Genomic DNA, 23,986 nt, shown 5'->3' with positions numbered 1-23,986 from the left:
TTTGAAGTGGATTTGGACAGGTTTTGAGTGAATTCTTTGAAAAACTTGACACCACAATTTTTGATATCGGCGACAGGCGGCGGGTCATCGTTTGGAGCGAAAAATGTCAAAATTTCAGGTCCAGATTTTTCACCTAAAAATGACTCAGGGGCATGTTTTATTACATTTGAAGTGGATTTGGACAGGTTTTGAGTGAATTCTTTGAAAAACTTGACACCACAATTTTTGATATCGGCGACAGGCGGCGGGTCATCGTTTGGAGTGAAAAATGTCAAAATTTCAGCGTCCAGATTTTTCACCTAAAAATGACTCAGGGGCATGTTTTAGTACATTTGAAGTGGATTTGGACAGGTTTTGAGTGAATTCTTTGAAAAACTTGACACCACAATTTTTGATATCGGCGACAGGCGGCGGGTCATCGTTTGGAGCGAAAAATGTCAAAATTTCAGGTCCAGATTTTTCACCTAAAAATGACTCAGGGCTGAAAATGATCAGGGCATGTTTTATTACATTTGAAGTGGATTTGGACAGGTTTTGAGTGAATTCTTTGAAAAACTTGACACCACAATTTTTGATATCGGCGACAGGCGGCGGGTCATCGTTTGGAGCTGAAAAATGTCAAAATTTCAGCGTCCAGATTTTTCACCTAAAAATGACTCAGGGGCATGTTTTATTACATTTGAAGTGGATTTGGACAGGTTTTGAGTGAATTCTTTGAAAAACTTGACACCACAATTTTTGATATCGGCGACAGGCGGCGGGTCATCGTTTGGAGTGAAAAATGTCAAAATTTCAGGTCCAGATTTCACCTAAAAATGACTCAGGGGCGGGGCATGTTTTATTACATTTGAAGTGGATTTGGACAGGTTTTGAGTGAATTCTTTGAAAAACTTGACACCACAATTTTTGATATCGGCGACAGGCGGCGGGTCATCGTTTGGAGTGAAAAATGTCAAAATTTCAGTCCAGATTTTTCACCTAAAAATGACTCAGGGGGCATGTTTTATTACATTTGAAGTGGATTTGGACAGGTTTTGAGTGAATTCTTTGAAAAACTTGACACCACAATTTTTGATATCGGCGACAGGCGGCGGGTCATCGTTTGAGTGAAAAATGTCAAAATTTCAGCTCCAGATTTTTCACCTAAAAATGAGTCAGGGCATGTTTTATTACATTTGAAGTGGATTTGGACAGGTTTTGAGTGAATTCTTTGAAAAACTTGACACCACAATTTTTGATATCGCGACAGGCGGCGGGTCATCGTTTGGAGTGAAAAATGTCAAAATTTCAGCTCCAGATTTTCACCTAAAAATGACTCAGGGGCATGTTTTATTACATTTGAAGTGGATTTGGACAGGTTTTGAGTGAATTCTTTGAAAAACTTGACACCACAATTTTTGATATCGCGACAGGCGGCGGGTCATCGTTTGGAGTGAAAAATGTCAAAATTTCAGCTCCAGATTTTTCACCTAAAAATGACTCAGGGGCATGTTTTATTACATTTGAAGTGGATTTGGACAGGTTTTGAGTGAATTCTTTGAAAAACTTGACACCACAATTTTTGATATCGGCGACAGGCGGCGGGTCATCGTTTGGAGTGAAAAATGTCAAAATTTCAGCTTCCAGATTTTTCACCTAAAAATGAGTCAGGGGCATGTATTTTATTACATTTGAAGTGGATTTGGACAGGTTTTGAGTGAATTCTTTGAAAAACTTGACACCACAATTTTTGATATCGGCGACAGGCGGCGGGTCATCGTTTGGAGTGAAAAATGTCAAAATTTCAGCTCCAGATTTTTCACCTAAAAATGAGTCAGGGGCATGTTTTATTACATTTGAAGTGGATTTGGACAGGTTTTGAGTGAATTCTTTGAAAAACTTGACACCACAATTTTTGATATCGCGACAGGCGGCGGGGTCATCGTTTGGAGTGAAAAATGTCAAAATTTCAGCTCCAGATTTTTCACCTAAAAATGAGTCAGGGGCATGTTTTATTACATTTGAAGTGGATTTGGACAGGTTTTGAGTGAATTCTTTGAAAAACTTGACACCACAATTTTTGATATCGGCGACAGGCGGCGGGTCATCGTTTGGAGTGAAAAATGTCAAAATTTCAGCTCCAGATTTTTCACCTAAAAATGAGTCCAGAGGGGCATGTTTTATTACATTTGAAGTGGATTTGGACAGGTTTTGAGTGAATTCTTTGAAAAACTTGACACCACAATTTTTGATATCCGCGACAGGCGGCGGGTCATCGTTTGGAGTGAAAAATGTCAAAATTTCAGCTCCAGATTTTTCACCTAAAAATGAGTCAGGGGGCATGTTTTATTACATTTGAAGTGGATTTGGACAGGTTTTGAGTGAATTCTTTGAAAAACTTGACACCACAATTTTTGATATCCGCGACAGGCGGCGGGTCATCGTTTGGAGTGAAAAATGTCAAAATTTCAGCTCCAGATTTTTCACCTAAAAATGAGTCAGGGGCATGTTTTATTACATTTGAAGTGGATTTGGACAGGTTTTGAGTGAATTCTTTGAAAAACTTGACACCACAATTTTTGATATCCGCGACAGGCGGCGGGTCATCGTTTGGAGTGAAAAATGTCAAAATTTCAGCTCCAGATTTTTCACCTAAAAATGAGTCAGGGGCATGTGTTTTATTACATTTGAAGTGGATTTGGACAGGTTTTGAGTGAATTCTTTGAAAAACTTGACACCACAATTTTTGATATCGGCGACAGGCGGCGGGTCATCGTTTGGAGTGAAAAATGTCAAAATTTCAGCTCCAGATTTTTCACCTAAAAATGAGTCAGGGGCAGTGAAAAGTCAGGGCATGTTTTATTACATTTGAAGTGGATTTGGACAGGTTTTGAGTGAATTCTTTGAAAAACTTGACACCACAATTTTTGATATCGGCGACAGGCGGCGGGTCATCGTTTGGAGTGAAAAATGTCAAAATTTCAGCTCCAGATTTTTCACCTAAAAATGAGTCAGGGGCATGTTTTATTACATTTGAAGTGGATTTGGACAGGTTTGAGTGAATTCTTGAAAAACTTGACACCACAATTTTTGATATCGGCGACAGGCGGCGGGTCATCGTTTGGAGTGAAAAATGTCAAAATTTCAGCTCCAGATTTTTCACCTAAAAATGAGTCAGGCAGGGCATGTTTTATTACATTTGAAGTGGATTTGGACAGGTTTTGAGTGAATTCTTTGAAAAACTTGACACCACAATTTTTGATATCCGCGACAGGCGGCGGGTCATCGTTTGGAGTGAAAAATGTCAAAATTTCAGCTCCAGATTTTTCACCTAAAAATGAGTCAGGGGCATGTTTTATTACATTTGAAGTGGATTTGGACAGGTTTTGAGTGAATTCTTTGAAAACTTGACACCACAATTTTTGATATCCGCGACAGGCGGCGGGTCATCGTTTGGAGTGAAAAATGTCAAAATTTCAGCTCCAGATTTTTCACCTAAAAATGAGTCAGGGGCATGTTTTATTACATTTGAAGTGGATTTGGACAGGTTTTGAGTGAATTCTTTGAAAAACTTGACACCACAATTTTTGATATCGGCGACAGGCGGCGGGTCATCGTTTGGAGTGAAAAATGTCAAAATTTCAGCTCCAGATTTTTCACCTAAAAATGAGTCAGGGGCATGTTTTATTACATTTGAAGTGGATTTGGACAGGTTTTGAGTGAATTCTTTGAAAAACTTGACACCACAATTTTTGATATCGGCGACAGGCGGCGGGTCATCGTTTGGAGTGAAAAATGTCAAAATTTCAGCTCCAGATTTTTCACCTAAAAATGAGTCAGGGGCATGTTTTATTACATTTGAAGTGGATTTGGACAGGTTTTGAGTGAATTCTTTGAAAAACTTGACACCACAATTTTTGATATCCGCGACAGGCGGCGGGTCATCGTTTGGAGTGAAAAATGTCAAAATTTCAGCTCCAGATTTTTCACCTAAAAATGAGTCAGGGGCATGTTTTATTACATTTGAAGTGGATTTGGACAGGTTTTGAGTGAATTCTTTGAAAAACTTGACACCACAATTTTTGATATCCGCGACAGGCGGCGGGTCATCGTTTGGAGTGAAAAATGTCAAAATTTCAGCTCCAGATTTTTCACCTAAAAATGAGTCAGGGGCATGTTTTATTACATTTGAAGTGGATTTGGACAGGTTTTGAGTGAATTCTTTGAAAAACTTGACACCACAATTTTTGATATCGGCGACAGGCGGCGGGTCATCGTTTGGAGTGAAAAATGTCAAAATTTCAGCTCCAGATTTTTCACCTAAAAATGAGTCAGGGGCATGTGAAAATGAGTCAGGGGCATGTTTTATTACATTTGAAGTGGATTTGGACAGGTTTTGAGTGAATTCTTTGAAAAACTTGACACCACAATTTTTGATATCGGCGACAGGCGGCGGGTCATCGTTTGGAGTGAAAAATGTCAAAATTTCAGCTCCAGATTTTTCACCTAAAAATGAGTCAGGCTGTGAAAATGAGTCAGGGGCATGTTTTATTACATTTGAAGTGGATTTGGACAGGTTTTGAGTGAATTCTTTGAAAAACTTGACACCACAATTTTTGATATCCGCGACAGGCGGCGGGTCATCGTTTGGAGTGAAAAATGTCAAAATTTCAGCTCCAGATTTTTCACCTAAAAATGAGTCAGGGGCATGTTTTATTACATTTGAAGTGGATTTGGACAGGTTTTGAGTGAATTCTTTGAAAAACTTGACACCACAATTTTTGATATCGGCGACAGGCGGCGGGTCATCGTTTGGAGTGAAAAATGTCAAAATTTCAGCTCCAGATTTTTCACCTAAAAATGAGTCAGGGCATGTGAAATGAGTCAGGGGCATGTTTTATTACATTTGAAGTGGATTTGGACAGGTTTTGAGTGAATTCTTTGAAAAACTTGACACCACAATTTTTGATATCCGCGACAGGCGGCGGGTCATCGTTTGGAGTGAAAAATGTCAAAATTTCAGCTCCAGATTTTTCACCTAAAAATGAGTCAGGGGCATGTGAAAATGAGTCAGGGGCATGTTTTATTACATTTGAAGTGGATTTGGACAGGTTTTGAGTGAATTCTTTGAAAAACTTGACACCACAATTTTTGATATCGGCGACAGGCGGCGGGTCATCGTTTGGAGTGAAAAATGTCAAAATTTCAGCTCCAGATTTTTCACCTAAAAATGAGTCAGGGCATGTGAAATGAGTCAGGGGCATGTTTTATTACATTTGAAGTGGATTTGGACAGGTTTTGAGTGAATTCTTTGAAAAACTTGACACCACAATTTTTGATATCCGCGACAGGCGGCGGGTCATCGTTTGGAGTGAAAAATGTCAAAATTTCAGCTCCAGATTTTTCACCTAAAAATGAGTCAGGGGCATGTTTTATTACATTTGAAGTGGATTTGGACAGGTTTTGAGTGAATTCTTTGAAAAACTTGACACCACAATTTTTGATATCCGCGACAGGCGGCGGGTCATCGTTTGGAGTGAAAAATGTCAAAATTTCAGCTCCAGATTTTTCACCTAAAAATGAGTCAGGGGCATGTTTTATTACATTTGAAGTGGATTTGGACAGGTTTTGAGTGAATTCTTTGAAAAACTTGACACCACAATTTTTGATATCCGCGACAGGCGGCGGGTCATCGTTTGGAGTGAAAAATGTCAAAATTTCAGCTCCAGATTTTTCACCTAAAAATGAGTCAGGGGCATGTTTTATTACATTTGAAGTGGATTTGGACAGGTTTTGAGTGAATTCTTTGAAAAACTTGACACCACAATTTTTGATATCCGCGACAGGCGGCGGGTCATCGTTTGGAGTGAAAAATGTCAAAATTTCAGCTCCAGATTTTTCACCTAAAAATGAGTCAGGGGCATATTTATTACATTTGAAGTGGATTTGGACAGGTTTTGAGTGAATTCTTTGAAAAACTTGACACCACAATTTTTGATATCGGCGACAGGCGGCGGGTCATCGTTTGGAGTGAAAAATGTCAAAATTTCAGCTCCAGATTTTTCACCTAAAAATGAGTCAGGGGCATGTTTTATTACATTTGAAGTGGATTTGGACAGGTTTTGAGTGAATTCTTTGAAAAACTTGACACCACAATTTTTGATATCGGCGACAGGCGGCGGGTCATCGTTTGGAGTGAAAAATGTCAAAATTTCAGCTCCAGATTTTTCACCTAAAAATGAGTCAGGGGCATGTGAAAATGAGTCAGGGGCATGTTTTATTACATTTGAAGTGGATTTGGACAGGTTTTGAGTGAATTCTTTGAAAAACTTGACACCACAATTTTTGATATCGGCGACAGGCGGCGGGTCATCGTTTGGAGTGAAAAATGTCAAAATTTCAGCTCCAGATTTTTCACCTAAAAATGAGTCAGGGGCATGTGAAAATGAGTCAGGGGCATGTTTTATTACATTTGAAGTGGATTTGGACAGGTTTTGAGTGAATTCTTTGAAAAACTTGACACCACAATTTTTGATATCGGCGACAGGCGGCGGGTCATCGTTTGGAGTGAAAAATGTCAAAATTTCAGCTCCAGATTTTTCACCTAAAAATGAGTCAGGGGCATGTTTTATTACATTTGAAGTGGATTTGGACAGGTTTTGAGTGAATTCTTTGAAAAACTTGACACCACAATTTTTGATATCGGCGACAGGCGGCGGGTCATCGTTTGGAGTGAAAAATGTCAAAATTTCAGCTCCAGATTTTTCACCTAAAAATGAGTCAGGGGCATGTTTTATTACATTTGAAGTGGATTTGGACAGGTTTTGAGTGAATTCTTTGAAAAACTTGACACCACAATTTTTGATATCGGCGACAGGCGGCGGGTCATCGTTTGGAGTGAAAAATGTCAAAATTTCAGCTCCAGATTTTTCACCTAAAAATGAGTCGGGTATGTGAAAATGACTCAGGGGCATGTTTTATTACATTTGAAGGGGACGCAAAGGCACATTGTCGGCCACTGGGTCACCTTGACCCAAAGGACAACACAAGGGCTATACTATGACATTTTTTGACCATTTTTGACACCATACTATACTATGACATTTTTTGGTGTTTGACCCCATGACATTTTTTGAGCGTTTTTCATGCCTCACAGATTTTTTGACCATTTTTGATGCTTTAGTATACTATGACATTTTCAACTTTTTTGATGTCTTACTATAACCAGATATTTTTACTTCTACTTTGGATTACTATCATTTCTGCATAACTTTTATATTACTGATTAATTTTACTCTTACCTCTAGTATTACATTACTTTTAGCATACAACAACATAAAGCTTTTTTTATTACATTTTACTTCGAAATTTACAGATTCAATTCACATCAATTTTATTTGTATAGCGCAGATAACTTTTACTATTAAAACTACATCCAGTAACAGATTACTTTGACTATTACATCTTACTCCTGATATCGCTCTTTATTTTTACATTACTTCTATTAATACAGATTACTTACGCAGTATTTTTATATTGCTCATTATTTCTATTTTAACACTTCTGATATACCGAATACTGAACATAAACAGTTAATTGTCAGTTCTCTGTGTTGGACAGTTGATGTAAAGCTGTTTGTGAATTACCTGGAAGCCTCTGTCCTGGTCTCAAAGAACTTCTTCATTGTACGAAGACTCTGTGATCGTGGACTACGTCTCTGTGATTGCGGACAATGTCTCTGAGATTATGGACAAAGTCTCTGTGATCATGGACAATGATTGTGATCGTGGACGATGTCTCTGAGATCATAGACGGTGCCTCTGTGATCATCGACAATGTCTCCATGATCGCGGGCAATGCCGTCAAATCGGTGACCCCCGTCTCCGCCGATTCTATCGCAAGGTCTCTACGAAGCATGGGACAACGTCTCTGATCATGGACAACGTCTCTCTCATCTTTGACAAGGTCTCTGCGATCATGGACAGTGTCTCTGATCGTGGACAATGTCTCCCTCATCCTCAACAATGTCTCTCCGATCATGGACCATGTCTCAGCGATCATGGACGACATCTCTGTGATCATGGACTATGTGCCGGACCAAGTGTTGACACCTGGAGGAAATCAAAGAGAAACATACAGAGGAAAATGATCAATACACTACTACCTATTCCTCATCAACAGTTTAACCATGAAAACACAGAGAAATATTCAACATTACAGCTGAACCAGAACGTTTAATGGCTTTACATGCCTTATGCCATTTTTCATGCCTTACTATACTATGACATTTTTTGACCATTTTTTTTTACCATTTTTCACACCATACTATACCATGACATTTTTTGACCATTTTTCATACCTTACAACACTATAACATTTTTTGACCATTATTGGTGCTTTACTATAGTATGACCTTTTTTGACCATCTCTGATGCATTACTATACTATGACAGTTTTTGGTGGTTTTTGGTTTTACTTACACAGTATTTTTATATTGCTCATTATTTCTATTTTTACACTTCTGATATACCGAATACTGAACATAAACAGTTAATTGTCAGTTCTCTGTGTTGGACAGTTGATGTAAAGCTGTTTGTGAATTACCTGGAAGCCTCTGTCCTGGTCTCAAAGAACTTCTTCATTGTACGAAGACTCTGTGATCGTGGACTAGGTCTCTGTGATTGCGGACAATGTCTCTGAGATTATGGACAAAGTCTCTGTGATCATGGACAATGATTGTGATCGTGGACGATGTCTCTGAGATCATAGACGGTGCCTCTGTGATCATCGACAATGTCTCCATGATCGCGGGCAATGCCGTCAAATCGGTGACCCCCGTCTCCGCCGATTCTATCGCAAGGTCTCTACGAAGCATGGGACAACGTCTCTGATCATGGACAACGTCTCTCTCATCTTTGACAAGGTCTCTGCGATCATGGACAGTGTCTCTGATCGTGGACAATGTCTCCCTCATCCTCAACAATGTCTCTCCGATCATGGACCATGTCTCAGCGATCGTGGACGACATCTCTGTGATCATGGACTATGTGCCGGACCAAGTGTTGACACCTGGAGAAAATCAAAGAGAAACATACAGAGAAAAATGATCAATACACTACTACCTATTCCTCATCAACAGTTTAACCATGAAAACACAGAGAAATATTCAACATTACAGCTGAACCAGAACGTTTAATGGCTTTACATGCCTTATGCCATTTTTATGCCTTACTATACTATGACATTTTTTGACCATTTTAAAACTACATCCAGTAACAGATTACTTTGACTATTACATCTTACTTCTGATATTGCTCTTTATTTTTACATTACTTCTATTAATACAGATTATTTACGCAGTATTTTTATATTGCTCATTATTTCTATTTTTACACTTCCGATATACCGAATACTGAACATAAACAGTTAATTGTCAGTTCTCTGTTGGACAGTTGATGTAAAGCTGTTTGTGAATTACCTGGAAGCCTCTGTCCTGGTCTCAAAGAACTTCTTCATTGTACGAAGACTCTGTGATCGTGGACTACGTCTCTGTGATTGCGGACAATGTCTCTGAGATTATGGACAAAGTCTCTGTGATCATGGACAATGATTGTGATCGTGGACGATGTCTCTGAGATCATAGACGGTGCCTCTGTGATCATCGACAATGTCTCCATGATCGCGGGCAATGCCGTCAAATCGGTGACCCCCGTCTCCGCCGATTCTATCGCAAGGTCTCTACGAAGCATGGGACAACGTCTCTGATCATGGACAACGTCTCTCTCATCTTTGACAAGGTCTCTGCGATCATGGACAGTGTCTCTGATCGTGGACAATGTCTCCCTCATCCTCAACAATGTCTCTCCGATCATGGACCATGTCTCAGCGATCATGGACGACATCTCTGTGATCATGGACTATATGCCGGACCAAGTGTTGACACCTGGAGGAAATCAAAGAGAAACATACAGAGGAAAATGATCAATACACTACTACCTATTCCTCATCAACAGTTTAACCATGGAAACACAGAGAAATATTCAACATTACAGCTGAACCAGAACGTTTAATGGCTTTACATGCCTTATGCCATTTTTCATGCCTTACTATACTATGACATTTTTTGACCATTTTTTTTTACCATTTTTCACACCATACTATACCATGACATTTTTTGACCATTTTTCATACCTTACAACACTATAACATTTTTTGACCATTATTGGTGCTTTACTATAGTATGACCTTTTTTGACCATCTCTGATGCATTACTATACTATGACAGTTTTTGGTGGTTTTTGGTTTTACTTACACAGTATTTTTATATTGCTCATTATTTCTATTTTTACACTTCTGATATACCGAATACTGAACATAAACAGTTAATTGTCAGTTCTCTGTGTTGGACAGTTGATGTAAAGCTGTTTGTGAATTACCTGGAAGCCTCTGTCCTGGTCTCAAAGAACTTCTTCATTGTACGAAGACTCTGTGATCGTGGACTAGGTCTCTGTGATTGCGGACAATGTCTCTGAGATTATGGACAAAGTCTCTGTGATCATGGACAATGATTGTGATCGTGGACGATGTCTCTGAGATCATAGACGGTGCCTCTGTGATCATCGACAATGTCTCCATGATCGCGGGCAATGCCGTCAAATCGGTGACCCCCGTCTCCGCCGATTCTATCGCAAGGTCTCTACGAAGCATGGGACAACGTCTCTGATCATGGACAACGTCTCTCTCATCTTTGACAAGGTCTCTGCGATCATGGACAGTGTCTCTGATCGTGGACAATGTCTCCCTCATCCTCAACAATGTCTCTCCGATCATGGACCATGTCTCAGCGATCGTGGACGACATCTCTGTGATCATGGACTATGTGCCGGACCAAGTGTTGACACCTGGAGAAAATCAAAGAGAAACATACAGAGAAAAATGATCAATACACTACTACCTATTCCTCATCAACAGTTTAACCATGAAAACACAGAGAAATATTCAACATTACAGCTGAACCAGAACGTTTAATGGCTTTACATGCCTTATGCCATTTTTATGCCTTACTATACTATGACATTTTTTGACCATTTTAAAACTACATCCAGTAACAGATTACTTTGACTATTACATCTTACTTCTGATATTGCTCTTTATTTTTACATTACTTCTATTAATACAGATTATTTACGCAGTATTTTTATATTGCTCATTATTTCTATTTTTACACTTCCGATATACCGAATACTGAACATAAACAGTTAATTGTCAGTTCTCTGTTGGACAGTTGATGTAAAGCTGTTTGTGAATTACCTGGAAGCCTCTGTCCTGGTCTCAAAGAACTTCTTCATTGTACGAAGACTCTGTGATCGTGGACTACGTCTCTGTGATTGCGGACAATGTCTCTGAGATTATGGACAAAGTCTCTGTGATCATGGACAATGATTGTGATCGTGGACGATGTCTCTGAGATCATAGACGGTGCCTCTGTGATCATCGACAATGTCTCCATGATCGCGGGCAATGCCGTCAAATCGGTGACCCCCGTCTCCGCCGATTCTATCGCAAGGTCTCTACGAAGCATGGGACAACGTCTCTGATCATGGACAACGTCTCTCTCATCTTTGACAAGGTCTCTGCGATCATGGACAGTGTCTCTGATCGTGGACAATGTCTCCCTCATCCTCAACAATGTCTCTCCGATCATGGACCATGTCTCAGCGATCATGGACGACATCTCTGTGATCATGGACTATATGCCGGACCAAGTGTTGACACCTGGAGGAAATCAAAGAGAAACATACAGAGGAAAATGATCAATACACTACTACCTATTCCTCATCAACAGTTTAACCATGAAAACACAGAGAAATATTCAACATTACAGCTGAACCAGAACGTTTAATGGCTTTACATGCCTTATGCCATTTTTCATGCCTTACTATACTATGACATTTTTTGACCATTTTTTTTTACCATTTTTCACACCATACTATACTATGACATTTTTTGACCATTTTTCATACCTTACAATACTATAACATTTTTTGACCATTTTTGATGCTTTACTATAGTATGACCTTTTTTGACACCTTACTATACTATGACAGTTTTTGGTGGTTTTTGATGCCTTACTATACTATAACATTTTTTGTTAGCTTTTGAGTGTTTTTGATGCCTTACTATACTGTGACGTTTTTTGACACCTTACAATATTATAACATTGTTTGACATTTTTTGAACGTTTTTGATGCTTTACTATACTATGACATTTTCTGAGCATTTTTGACGCCTTACTATACTATGACATTTTTGCCATTTTATGCCTTACTACACAATGACTTTTATTAATATTTTTATGCCTTACTATACTATGACATTTTTGAAATTTTCATGCCTTACTATACTATGACATTTTTGACATAATTATGCTTTACTATACAATAACATTTTTGATATTTTCATGCCTTGCTATGACATGTTCTAGACATTTTTGATGCTTTACTGTGGTGTTTTTTTGACCACATACTATATACTATGACATTTTTGATGTCTTAGTATAATGTGACATTTTCCTTCTACTTTGGATTACTATTGCTTCTGCATTGCTTTCGTTTTACAGATTACTTTTCTTATTAGAGCCCGAGCATGAAAGTGAGCAAGGCCCTATTGGAATTGCTCAGATTATTAGGTTCTGAGAAGGAAGCATGCAAAGGAAACATTCAAAAGTGATCGCCTATTGGGCTTAGTTTGTTGTATGGTCGTCGACGAAATACGGACCACATATATTAACATGCCATTGCTGATGTTAATGCTGACATCCAGGTATAAAGCAGTCAGGTACAGGCGCAATATAACACAAAATGACCAGAAATAGACATAAAACGATGACAACAACATGATAGACCGCTATAAACCGAGTTAAAATGACCAGGATGGAACACATAATTACAAAGAGGTGCAAGATGTCGGTAAAGTGACTGCAAACAATTATGACTATCAAGAGCTCTTTGTGTTTCACCCGTCCACGTTGGGGGTCCACAACCCAAGTCAGGGACGCCTCATTCACGGAAACTCAAACACACTCTTACCCACGCGATGTGAAAATATTAAAAGAGAAGGCTAATGCAAACACCGCCGCTAATACAAATGATAACGCTAGCCGCTAGCTAGTTTGCTCCTTAGCCTTACCTTCGCGCCGCAGGTGTGTTCAGCGTCCAGCCTCACTCGTGTTCGACATAAAAAGCTTCAAAGCTTGTTTTAGCATCCAGGCTTCTTCGATAAGCAAGTTTTCTCACACTACTGACAAACCGAGGAAACAGTTCAAACGTTGGTTTAAATCTGTTTTCCGACTTCGCTTCTCCGCCTCTCTGCGTTCCTCCCAGAACGTAATAGCCAATGAGGACACACGCAAACCAACAACGGCAGAAAAAAACGCCAATTTGCCAGCTGACTCTGTTCCGCCCATAGACTGTAGACTAGCAACCGCCTCTGATTGCTCAGGCATCAAAAGAAATGAGGGGGCTGACAAAATAGCCAAAAAATCAACAAAGTTGAGGGATTTTACGAATATACCTCTCGGTATATGATGAAAGATGAAACTAAGGCAATGATTAAAAAAGAAATGATGAAGAAATGGCAGGATAGGTGTGACAGGGACAGCAATGGAAGGAAATATACACAATACAATACATTATTAGAAAAAAACCGAAAGGATGAAACAGTTTTAAAGTTTCGACCATACTGGGTTAAATAAAACTTGTACCAGACGCTGCAGTTTGACAAGTCATTATAAGATTTGCACTTTATGGTGTCCGTTTCTCTCAGTGTGCCACCAGTTTTTGGATGCCTACAGTCGCAGGTAAGTATTGAACTCGCAGTCTCCACTTTACCAAGCTGGCGCTTATCGACTTGGTCTAATCAACTAAACAATCGTTTTATATATTTTCAAGCTTTTGACTGTTTTCATGTGGTGTTGGTTTCCAAATTTATTGCCCTTAGCAAGAATGGAACCTGTAATCTCTAAACTACAACACAGGTGTTTATCAGCCCGAGTTATTTATTCAGATGGTTGCTGACTTTTACTTCATCGAGCCTTACGAGAATCAAACCTGCGATCTCAGTATCACCAAGCAGGCCCTAATAGCCTGAGCCATTTGATCTGATGGCTGACATCTATTTCTGCAAACATGAAGCACAAACCAGTAGAATATGAGAACCTGCACACTTGGAAGCCATCACCCATTTGACCTCAGAATGTGTTACATCATGTCTTTGGTTGAGTAAATAGTGTGTTAAGTTTACAAAACAGTCTGACATATTGAGGAGAATCATATTAATAATATTTAATATATAATATTTAATCAAAAAAAAAAAAAAACACAGAACAGCTGTGCAGGTTGGGTTGTGTGAACAGCTGGTAAAAGGCAAACATCATGAGATCAGCCATTGTTGTGAGCTCAGTCACACTGACTCACTGACTTCACTGCAGTCTTCTTATCCACCCCAGCAGTCACCAGCAGTTCAGGTCGACCATCAAGTCAGGCAAAGTCAGCCGAAGTCGATCTCAAACACACCTATTTTAGTGTTTTGTAAAATTTGTGTTTTGTGTGTGTGAAGTATTGTTGTGTTTTGTGAAATGTTGTCGTGCAGAATTTATAGCATCCACCGTTTCTGGTGTCCAAATCAGTCTCAGATTGATATTTTTAAGTGTAAAATTAATCTTTCCTTGTGGTGAAGTGCAGAGAAGACTGGCTACTGGTCTAAAGTAGTTCATATGATTTTGGGCTGCCTCAGACACGAGGCCATGGGCATTAATACACACTTTTATTCTTTTAAAGATTGTTTAGGTGAGACTCTTTGGCTCTTGCTGAGAGTGGCAACAGTGGTCTCACCCTCAGACATTTGTGGGTCTGAAGCCCACGGGTTCCATCCGCACAAGACAGTAGGAACAGCATATCCTCGAAACTGTAAACACACACAAACACATGCCAGAGTTAATTTTCTTCCCTCTACTTTGCTTGTATTTGTGAATTAAAATGTGCATGAGGAAGGATTACCTGTCTGTTCATAAAAACATATATGATGGGGTTGTAGACAGTGCTGCTTTTTGCCAAATAAACAGGTATGGTAGCAATAACGGGGTCAATATATAGACTGGAGTCTATGATGACAGCAAGGGCCATGGCAGCATATGGCAGCCAGGTGATGAGGAAGGCCAACACCATCACCACGACCATACGTGCCACCTGCACCTCCACACGATTTGTGCTGCAGGCCTCAGATACTTGCAGTTTGGTCACCTAGGAACATCAAGATACAAGCAAAAAGACTTTTTAATGATATCGATACAGTCAATAATAATATACTGTATTCCAGCCTATGTCCATTGTTCACCTGACGAAGGGTCCACAAGAGTCGTGAGTAGGACGCCATGATGATGGAGAAGGGCACAGCAAAGCAGAGGAAGAAGTATATGATGATGTAGGACATGTTCCCAGGATCCCGGTTATACCAGTTAGGGGCACAGGAAGTCTTCACCCCCTCCAGCTCATAACTTCCCCAACCAAACAGAGGTGGAGTGTTCCACACAAATGACCACACCCAGGACAGCACCACTCCAGCAACTGCATGTCTGAGGGAGGGACAACACATCCTTAAGTTTTGTACTCTGTGTGACGCAGCCAAGTGAGATCTGGATGGTTAATACCTGGTCTGGAACAAGACAGCGCCCATGGGATAACACACCACTATGTAGCGTTCAACAGAAATGACTCCTATTGTACACAGACTTGCTATACCTGGAAGAGAAGAGAGAGGAATTAAAGACTAAATCAATATTTGTTAAAACATCCTGTTACTGAATATTTCCATTTTATGCCATTTAATACTTCTACTCTGCCACATTTTAGACAGCTGTAGTTACTAGTACAGTGCATTGTTAAATATTAAACCAGTGCTTTCTGACCTTTTTGGCTTATGACCCTTTACAAAAAACATAGTGTTTGCTTTCAGATATCAATTAGTTGTTAGCAATGATCGATTTCACCTTGAAACTTCTCAAATAATTTGATTTAAATAACTGTCGGAGGTTAAAAAAAAAGATGAGAAAAGTCTGATGGAATAATACAAAGTTTTAAAGGCCATTTTCCTGCAAAATTAGTACTTGTGATACTTTAAGTGCACTTCGTTGATAATACTTCAGGATTTTGAGTGTACCTTTAGTTTTACTTTACAAATGGAGTATGAGAACATTGTTACTTTTACTTAAGCAAAGGTTTTGAGTACTGCTTCCACCACTGTGCAAATTAAATTATACTAAACTGCAGACTGGCTTTGTCTTGGCTCACCAAAAAAGGAAACTGCAAAGCCCTCTAACACACAGCCCACACGTCCCAGGCTGAAGTATCCCATGGCACTGGTCACTGTGGTAGGCACACCTCCCAACAAAGCACAGCCCAGGTCACATACGGCCAGGTTAACCAGGGCGTAGCTGAGCGGCTGCCTTAGCTGTCTGTGCCTCACTGTCACCATAATCACCAGGACATTAAGGATGATCCCCGCCGCAGAAAACACACCCATGATAACGGCCAATGTTGTGTAGCCGGTCCGAGACAGGAGCTCTGCGTTGACTGAGCTGTGAGATGATGAGGAGTTTCCTTTGAGGGCGACAGGCTCCATTTTAGCTTGGTGTAGATTAGGTGAGGGACTGATGGAAGTGATGCCCCAAACTGCTTCCTGGTAGGAAAATAAAGTGTCAAGGGTCCATCAACAGTTTTAAAAAATCCAACTCAGGTCCAAAATGTCCACAGGTCAAAACAGCAGCTTTACAAAGATATAAAACAAGTGATAACCAGCAGGCCTGCTTCTCTACAGATGCTGCATGTCTGTTGCTCTGCTGCAGCCTGAAAGACAAGATGGAGATGGATCACTCTTAATAAGCCCAGTAAGAGAAAAGAGGCTCTAGATCACGACATTTAATTCTTGAAAACCAAATCCGAAGATCCGGATTGTGGAGACAATAATTCTGTTTAATATCCTGTAAGACTGCACTTTCCATGATTGCTGGGTTTACAGCTGCCCCTGAGTAATGAAGCAGGGATTCAGTAACACAATGTGGGGTTTACGACCAGAATTAAATGCACGTCTGCTAGTTAAAGACACAGAAGGAGCATCACAGCTTGTTAACATGACACATTTTGTATACAATGAATTAGTCAGCATGTTGAGGCTTCACATTAATTCTATGCATTACAGCTTACACAAGCCATGCCCGCAGATTGGCTTACATATGTCAGCCAAACAAACAGAACAGGGTGAGTGAATCTGTTGTGTAGGAGAAGTGGGCTTGTTAATCCTCTGGTGATCTTCTTTGGCTCCAGCATAAGGAAGCTGGCCTATTTCAATCTTTCCATCTAATTGTAATCACAGCTCAGAAAAATACTGACAGATTAATACCTCCTCCCGGCCACCGGAGGGCGGTAAAGGCGAGGGTCTGCTGCAGCTCCGAGGCTCTTCTCTTCTAACCGGCTGCTCACCGGCGGTAAACAGTCCAGCCAACATGGCGTCCTCCATGAGGAAAGCAGCCCACGACATAGAAACGCGAAAGCGGACCGATGATGTGCTTTTGTCGGAGGGGGTCGACTTCTGCTCCCTCCTGCTGTCTCAGCCCGTGTTGGACGGACTGTCCGCCGCAGGCTTTCAGAAACCCTCCCCGATCCAGCTCAAGGCCATCCCGCTGGGCCGCTGCGGACTCGGTGGGTTCACTCCCAGAAAAACGTAGAAACTTACTCAGAAACAATGTTAGACAGAAAAATCCTGGATAAAAAGAAAGACAAAACGACAGATACCGTCAGGAGTTTGTCGTTACGCAGTGATATCAAATCCTGAATTAAAATGTAACAGTATAAATATATATATTATCACAGTTTTATTTCTGTTTGACTTGTCTGATAGCCTTTTACTACATTTAGTTAATTTTGGGGCTGGGGTTAGTCACCACGTTTCTAAATAATAACTCCCTTCTTCAAATGAACAATATCTGGAAAATACCTATATGTTCACAACCAGATAAAATGACTTATTGCCATGTAGTTAACCTATATCACCTGCAGCTGTGAAGCAGAGAGCACAGTTAACCATGGCGTACTTGAAGTAAACATCTGTCATTGGTCAGGTAGTTAAACTGTGGATAGGATGCAGCAGATTAGGCACTTTGGACTGGACGCATTAATATTGCACCTAATCAAGTTTAATTAACTGTGAAAGTCCAAAGCGTTATCACGATTTTTTTTAACTGTGTGGCACAACACTGTTCATCTGCTGTTTTCAGATTTGATCGTACAGGCCAAGTCTGGCACGGGTAAGACGTGCGTGTTCTGCACCATCGCCCTGGACTCTCTGGTCCTGGAGAATCCGGCAACTCAGGTAAGTGGATTTACACCACAGTGGATTAGTGGAATATTTAGAAATGTATCTTTACCCTTGTAGATGTTCAAATGCAAATATTAAGGTGTGCATTCCTTCAGGAGGTAGGGATGGATGAGTGGAGGTTTACCTTGAGTATGAGTTAGGGCCTACAATTGCTGTTCTGTTTTTAACTATCCCACTTTTTTACATACACGGATGTACAAATATGAATGTTTGTATAATAAAGAGAAATGTATATTTCCCATTATTTTAATCTCACTGATGATTGCACTTTTATTTTTAGGTAATTATCTGCCTGTACCTTCAAATATTATTAACGAGAAAGGCCTTAGGGGAGAAACAAAAGTTTTAATTTGTTGTTTACTTCTCAGCTCATTTTCACCAACAACAGATGGTCATGAGTAATGAGTAATCACCTTGGTTTTTTGGGGCCTTAATCTGATGAGTTTAAGCTGCTCAGTGTCAAAAGTATAAATGAAAAAAGACAATTATTGATAAAGGAGCTGTACGTCTGGTCTAGTTGATGAGTTGGCTGCATTCTAGTGCACTGTAATCTTATTAGCTGTGGGGTCTTACTGGGAACCACCCAGCACCTGTCTGTCTTTAATCTGCTCCCAATCAAATGTAAGTGGTTGTTGACATCTCACTTTTTTCCCTCCTGTAGGTTCTTGTGTTGGCTCCTACGCGTGAGATAGCAGTGCAGATCCACTCAGTAGTGATGGCCATCGGCTGTGCCATGGAGGGCCTGGAGTGCCACGTTTTTATCGGGGGCAGGTCCGTGAGTCAGGACAAACCCCACCTGAAGAAATGCCATGTAGCTGTGGGCTCGCCTGGTAAGAGGCCAGCAGAGTATTAATCAAGAGGCATAACCTGTTTATGTAACCATCATGCTGTTATTAGTGTTTTGTAACCATGTTCCCGGTTATGCTCACAGGTCGTATCAAGCAGCTTATTGAGCTGGGCATGTTGTCCACGGCCAGCATCAGACTGTTTGTTCTGGATGAGGCAGACAAGCTGCTGGAAGAAGGCAGCTTCCAGGAGCAGATAAAGTAAGATGGACATAACCATCTCTAATCATACATAGCAAGTGCAGGTTGCTATATAACCAGAGTGCTCAGACTGAGGCCTCCTATAAATGAAATACTGTATGATACATATGTGCACATTTACAAACTCACACATGCTGAAATTCTCCAATCTCCCCTGCTTGTCACTCCTCTCCCCTAGCTGGATCTTCTCCTCTCTGCCTGTGAATAAGCAGATGCTCGCACTCTCTGCCACCTACCCAGAATCCCTTGCGCAGCACCTTACCCGCTACATGAGGGAGCCCACCTTTGTTAGACTCAATCCCAGTGACATGGGCCTCAAAGGTAATTGTCTTTCTTCATGGTCAGGTGTGCTACTATCATGACCACAAATGGCTGAGGAGAAAAATCAAATTAAAAGGTTGAGTTTATATCAGTTACATCTAGTTTACATATGTAAACTGTATAGTATCAACAATTAACTTCTATCCTGGCTAACTGGGACTCCTCGTGACAGGATGATAAAGTTTGTAATGTGACATGATTTCAGGCTTTATTTTCTGGCACAAACCGTCATTTCTTCCTGAGGGTGTGAGGTATCTGACGGCAAGCATTGAGTGACATAAGGCCTACACTGAAAACATTCATCTCTTTGACAGAATCTAATTTAGGACTTGTGTTTACATTGAGTTTAATTTCTTTCTTAATTGTGTACAAGGTGAATAGTGAAAAATGGTCTCCTCTGAGATTAGGATATTCATAGATGTCTGTTTATACTCAGTTATAGTTATACTTGAACTAATCACTTACACTTTATGTAGTAGTTTCCCATGTATGTTGCCCTTGTGCGCCCCCTGCCAGGTCTGAAGCAGTATTACAAGCTGGTGCAGTCCCATCCGTTACCTCACAAGGTTTTTGAGGAGAAGGTGCAGCACTTATTGGAGCTGTTCAGTAAAATCCCATTCAACCAGGCCCTAGTGTTTTCCAACCTACACACAAGGTAATACATTATATTACTGCATGCCTTCCTTTTCATAAGCACTGTTGATTTATAGACCCTAAAACTGCTGATGTGTCTCGAAGAAACTGTTTATTGAGATGATGGTGGATTTGCTCCCACAGGGCTCAGCACCTGGCAGATATCCTGTCCTCCAAAGGCTTACCTGCTGTTTGTATCTCAGGTGAGGCAGGCTTTAAAAACTGTTATATTTATATGCAGTGTAATATAATGATTTATTTATATGAAGAGATTGCCATAAATTGGGTAGGGCTGCAACTCACCATTATTTTCATTATTGAGTGGTCTGAAAATTATTTTCTTGATTCATTTTTGGGGGAAAAAAAAACAGAAAAAATGTTCATCACAGTTTCCTGAAGCCCAAAGTAATTTTATCAAATTACTTGTTTTGTCTGTCTGAAAATGCAAACCCTTAACATATCCTGTTTATTATCACATAAGAAGAAAAATCAGTAAACTCACAATTCAGAAACTGGAACCAGAGAATGTTTAGCATTTTTCCTGAAGAGAAAAAAAAATTATTTATCAAAATACTTCATTTTGATTTGCTGATTATTTTACCATTGATTGACTAAGTGTTCGCTCTTTTGTGAAAGAGAGAACAAACGCAGGTTTTTCATTGTTGGCTGTCTTAGCAGAGTTGATTTCAGTTGATGTAATTCAGTGTGACTGTGTGTGATGACCTGTACATAGGTGGTCTGAGTCAGGACCAGAGACTGGAGGCGATGTCCAAACTGAAGCAGTACCAGTGCAGGGTGCTCATCTCCACTGACCTGGTGAGACACACACATCTTTGATCGCACTGCTTCTCCATATGTCACCTGTCACTTGAATTCTTGTCATTATGTATCTCTTCCAAGTGTTATACTCAGCTTTGAGGCTCGGGTTGATCAGCTTCTGTGCTTTAATCCTGATTATTTTCTCTCTCTCCCTCTCTTGCTGTCAAGACTTCCAGAGGCATAGATGCAGACAAAGTCAACTTGGTGATAAACCTGGATGTACCGCAGGACTGGGAAACCTACATGCACAGAATCGGACGGGCCGGGCGCTTCGGTTAGTCCCCAGCCCTGTTTGTTTATGGCAGAAATCAGAGGCAACCACAAGCAGTGTTGTTTTGATAATTCAGCATTTTCACCTTTTTGCATCGCCCGGTCAGACAGCCCAGGTGGCTGATGACACTGGGCGAGGGTGGGGGTGGTGGGGTCGGCCTGTCTGTGGAGAAGTTGCATCATTATTGCAGTGTGTGTCCTCTGTTTGGATCATGATTTGGGGGAGACATGTTGTTCGCACTTTACGCCCACTAACTTGTCCCAGAACCCAAACTAAACTAGCTTCAGGGTAATTATTACTTATTTACAGTTAATGAGAAAAGAGAAAATGCCTCATTTTTCTGCATCCTAATTCAGTAGCTATGTTTTAAAGGTAGCATATTTTTTTCATTTTCAGAATTTCTTAACATTACTAAGTTTTAAAAAGAGCAATCATATATCAACAGACAAAGCCAGTTCGGTGTTGCAGTCTGAGCAAAAATCACCTTCTCTCCTGAGGGTATAATATTTGTATAAAATCAATTTATTTCATCTGTTGTGTTGCTCTGAATTAGACTTGATTTGCTTGACCAGCTGCCTTCTCTCTCTCTGACTGTGTTAAACACCATTTTTGAAGATTAGCTTCAGTCTCTGAAGTATTAGCAGGTTTGACCCACCTCACGAGGTCAATAGGTTCCTAATCATGTGCGTTTAATTATAATTACCTTGACTTAACTTGTGTATTGTCTGGAAAACAGAAGGTAATTCAATTTTAGCTTGCACACACACTGTCTTGTCTGTGTGTGTGCGTGCACCTGCCATCCCTGGATACACAACTCTCACACCCTCATTTATCCCTTCCTGTTATGTGAATGGGTTCTCATCAAGATTACATTTTGTTTGTAGGCACTCAGGGGCTGGCTGTGACATACTGTTGCCATGGTGAGGAGGAAAACAAGATGATGGCCATTGCTCAAAAGTGTGGCCTGAGTTTGTCCGCGTTGCCGTGTAAGTCCTGTCCACATTTCTTTGTGGTGTTTTTAAATGCAGCACATGTGACTCTTTTCTCTTTGCTGATTTCTTCTCTTTAAAACATCTTTTTAATTTAATGTTAAGGTGGGAAAGCAGTCCCAGTCTCATGTGTCATCTGTCCTTTTAGCCGCCATAGAGCCTGGGCTGATGGACGAGCCGTGCGACTGGGATGTCTGCACTGAGGCTGCCACTCCGGTCTCCTTGTCCCAGTTCATCTCCAGGACAGAGAAGAAGAGGCGTGCCAAGGCTGACATGCCTGCTGCTGCTGCTGCTACCGCCTCCATCACAGACCAAGCTGTAGAGCATAAGGGACCAACAAAGCCAGAGAAGACCCATCCAACACCCAAGAGAGGAGCACACAATGACCAAGCTGCTAGAAAAGTCTCTCCTGTTAGTCCTACTCAGGAGGTCCAGAGCCGAAAACAGATGCAAGACGCATTACCGAAGATCCCTCCTCTCAGCTCGTACAAGAGTTGCAGGTCGAGGTTTATGACCTTTGAGGAAGCTGAGCGGGACTTCCAGAGCTTCATTACCACGGGGTTGGGGAGATCAGTGGAGGTCATCAGGGAGTTCAGAGGTCGGGAGGAAGACTGCTCCAGTGACCAGAATGGGCACAGAGTGTCTTTCACACTTAATGATGAAGGAGCTCAAAGTTTAACACAAAATAGAGGACAATGGAAATCTAACTTTTCACCCACAAGGTCAGTTTCTGGTTCTTCGGGCTCCGAGTCAGACATGGAGGAGAGCCAGCCAGATAATGAGACACTGGGAAGCTCAGATCACACTAGAGGAGGTGAACACAGAGTGGTGACGCAACCTCAGACTGATGCTAGAAATACACTAACTGTAGCCAAACCAAAATCAAGTCCCAAAGCTTATACTTCTTCTGCACCCAAAGTACATCACCAGGTGCCTGAGAACTACAAATCTGTGCCAAGCATCAGTTCAAAAAGAGTAACCAATCAGGCTGCTTCGGCGCAGACTGGCAGACATGAATCAAGAAAGGCGAAAGGAGAGATTGGGAAACGGAACAAAAAGCTCTCGGAGAAGATGAACAGAGAGCAAATGAGGGACAGGGACGAAGGTGAACAAGATGGTGATGATGATGAAGACGCCGGTGATGAGTGGGGTGCTGAGACTTACTGGAGAGCCTGCTATAGAGCCTGGAACGATTACTACGCCTCCATGGCTCCTTTTCAAGAGCAAGGCTACCAAAGCTACTACAGCGTAGCTCACAACTGGATGGCGGCTTATCGAATGAACGCCGTCTACATGGAAGAACTCCTTAAAAACTAAAGACTTGTCTTTACTGTTGATCAGTTTTTGCACTTCTGGTCTAACACACTGCACTTAAATGTCTTTGAGTGTGTATATTTCAACAAATACCACATACTTGTGTGTCACAAATGACTTTTCTAATAAATCACCAGTGGGGAGCATGTATTTCAAAGCCCTTTTTCTTTTATGGCTCTACACAT

At 40.7% G+C, this 23,986-nt stretch overlaps 2 protein-coding genes across 2 annotated transcripts; one reads left to right on the top strand and one right to left on the bottom strand.

The window, feature by feature from the left end:
* Positions 1-14,380: 14,380 nt before the first annotated feature.
* On the bottom strand, positions 14,381-17,538 carry parapinopsina (parapinopsin a). The gene is made up of 6 exons (XM_051071285.1): positions 17,434-17,538; positions 16,326-16,880; positions 15,686-15,776; positions 15,373-15,610; positions 15,036-15,278; positions 14,381-14,943 (listed from the first exon to the last, which is right to left on the bottom strand). Exons 2-6 carry the CDS (start codon positions 16,654-16,656, stop codon positions 14,803-14,805), a joined length of 1,044 nt encoding a protein of 347 aa, XP_050927242.1. The 5' UTR covers positions 16,657-16,880; positions 17,434-17,538; the 3' UTR covers positions 14,381-14,802.
* On the top strand, positions 17,471-23,951 carry ddx20 (DEAD (Asp-Glu-Ala-Asp) box polypeptide 20). Its single transcript, XM_018668172.2, has 11 exons — positions 17,471-17,732; positions 18,308-18,402; positions 19,070-19,238; positions 19,340-19,454; positions 19,633-19,775; positions 20,292-20,430; positions 20,553-20,611; positions 21,142-21,224; positions 21,396-21,501; positions 22,383-22,484; positions 22,636-23,951. Exons 1-11 carry the CDS (start codon positions 17,537-17,539, stop codon positions 23,802-23,804), a joined length of 2,376 nt encoding a protein of 791 aa, XP_018523688.1. The 5' UTR covers positions 17,471-17,536; the 3' UTR covers positions 23,805-23,951.
* Positions 23,952-23,986: the final 35 nt, after the last annotated feature.

This window comes from Lates calcarifer, linkage group LG6, assembly GCF_001640805.2.
Source record: "Lates calcarifer isolate ASB-BC8 linkage group LG6, TLL_Latcal_v3, whole genome shotgun sequence".
Classification (NCBI taxonomy): Eukaryota; Metazoa; Chordata; class Actinopteri; family Centropomidae; genus Lates; species Lates calcarifer.
This window is presented reverse-complemented; position numbering and strand designations above follow the sequence as displayed.

What these genes read in the sequence shown, in the direction of transcription:
- parapinopsina (XM_051071285.1), bottom strand. Translation starts at nt 16,656, where the DNA reads ATGGAGCCTGTCGCCCTCAAAGGAAACTCCTCATCATCTCACAGCTCA. An exon ending in GCTGTCTTGTTCCAGACCAG is followed by an intron (nt 15,611 to 15,685) that starts GTATTAACCATC and finishes TCCCTCCCTCAG; the next exon opens with ACATGCAGTTGCTGGAGTGG. An exon ending in ATGTTTTTATGAACAGACAG is followed by an intron (nt 14,944 to 15,035) that starts GTAATCCTTCCT and finishes GTGTGTTTACAG; the next exon opens with TTTCGAGGATATGCTGTTCC.
- ddx20 (XM_018668172.2), top strand. Translation starts at nt 17,537, where the DNA reads ATGGCGTCCTCCATGAGGAAAGCAGCCCACGACATAGAAACGCGAAAG. An exon ending in TGTAGCTGTGGGCTCGCCTG is followed by an intron (nt 19,239 to 19,339) that starts GTAAGAGGCCAG and finishes TTATGCTCACAG; the next exon opens with GTCGTATCAAGCAGCTTATT. An exon ending in CAGTGACATGGGCCTCAAAG is followed by an intron (nt 19,776 to 20,291) that starts GTAATTGTCTTT and finishes GCCCCCTGCCAG; the next exon opens with GTCTGAAGCAGTATTACAAG.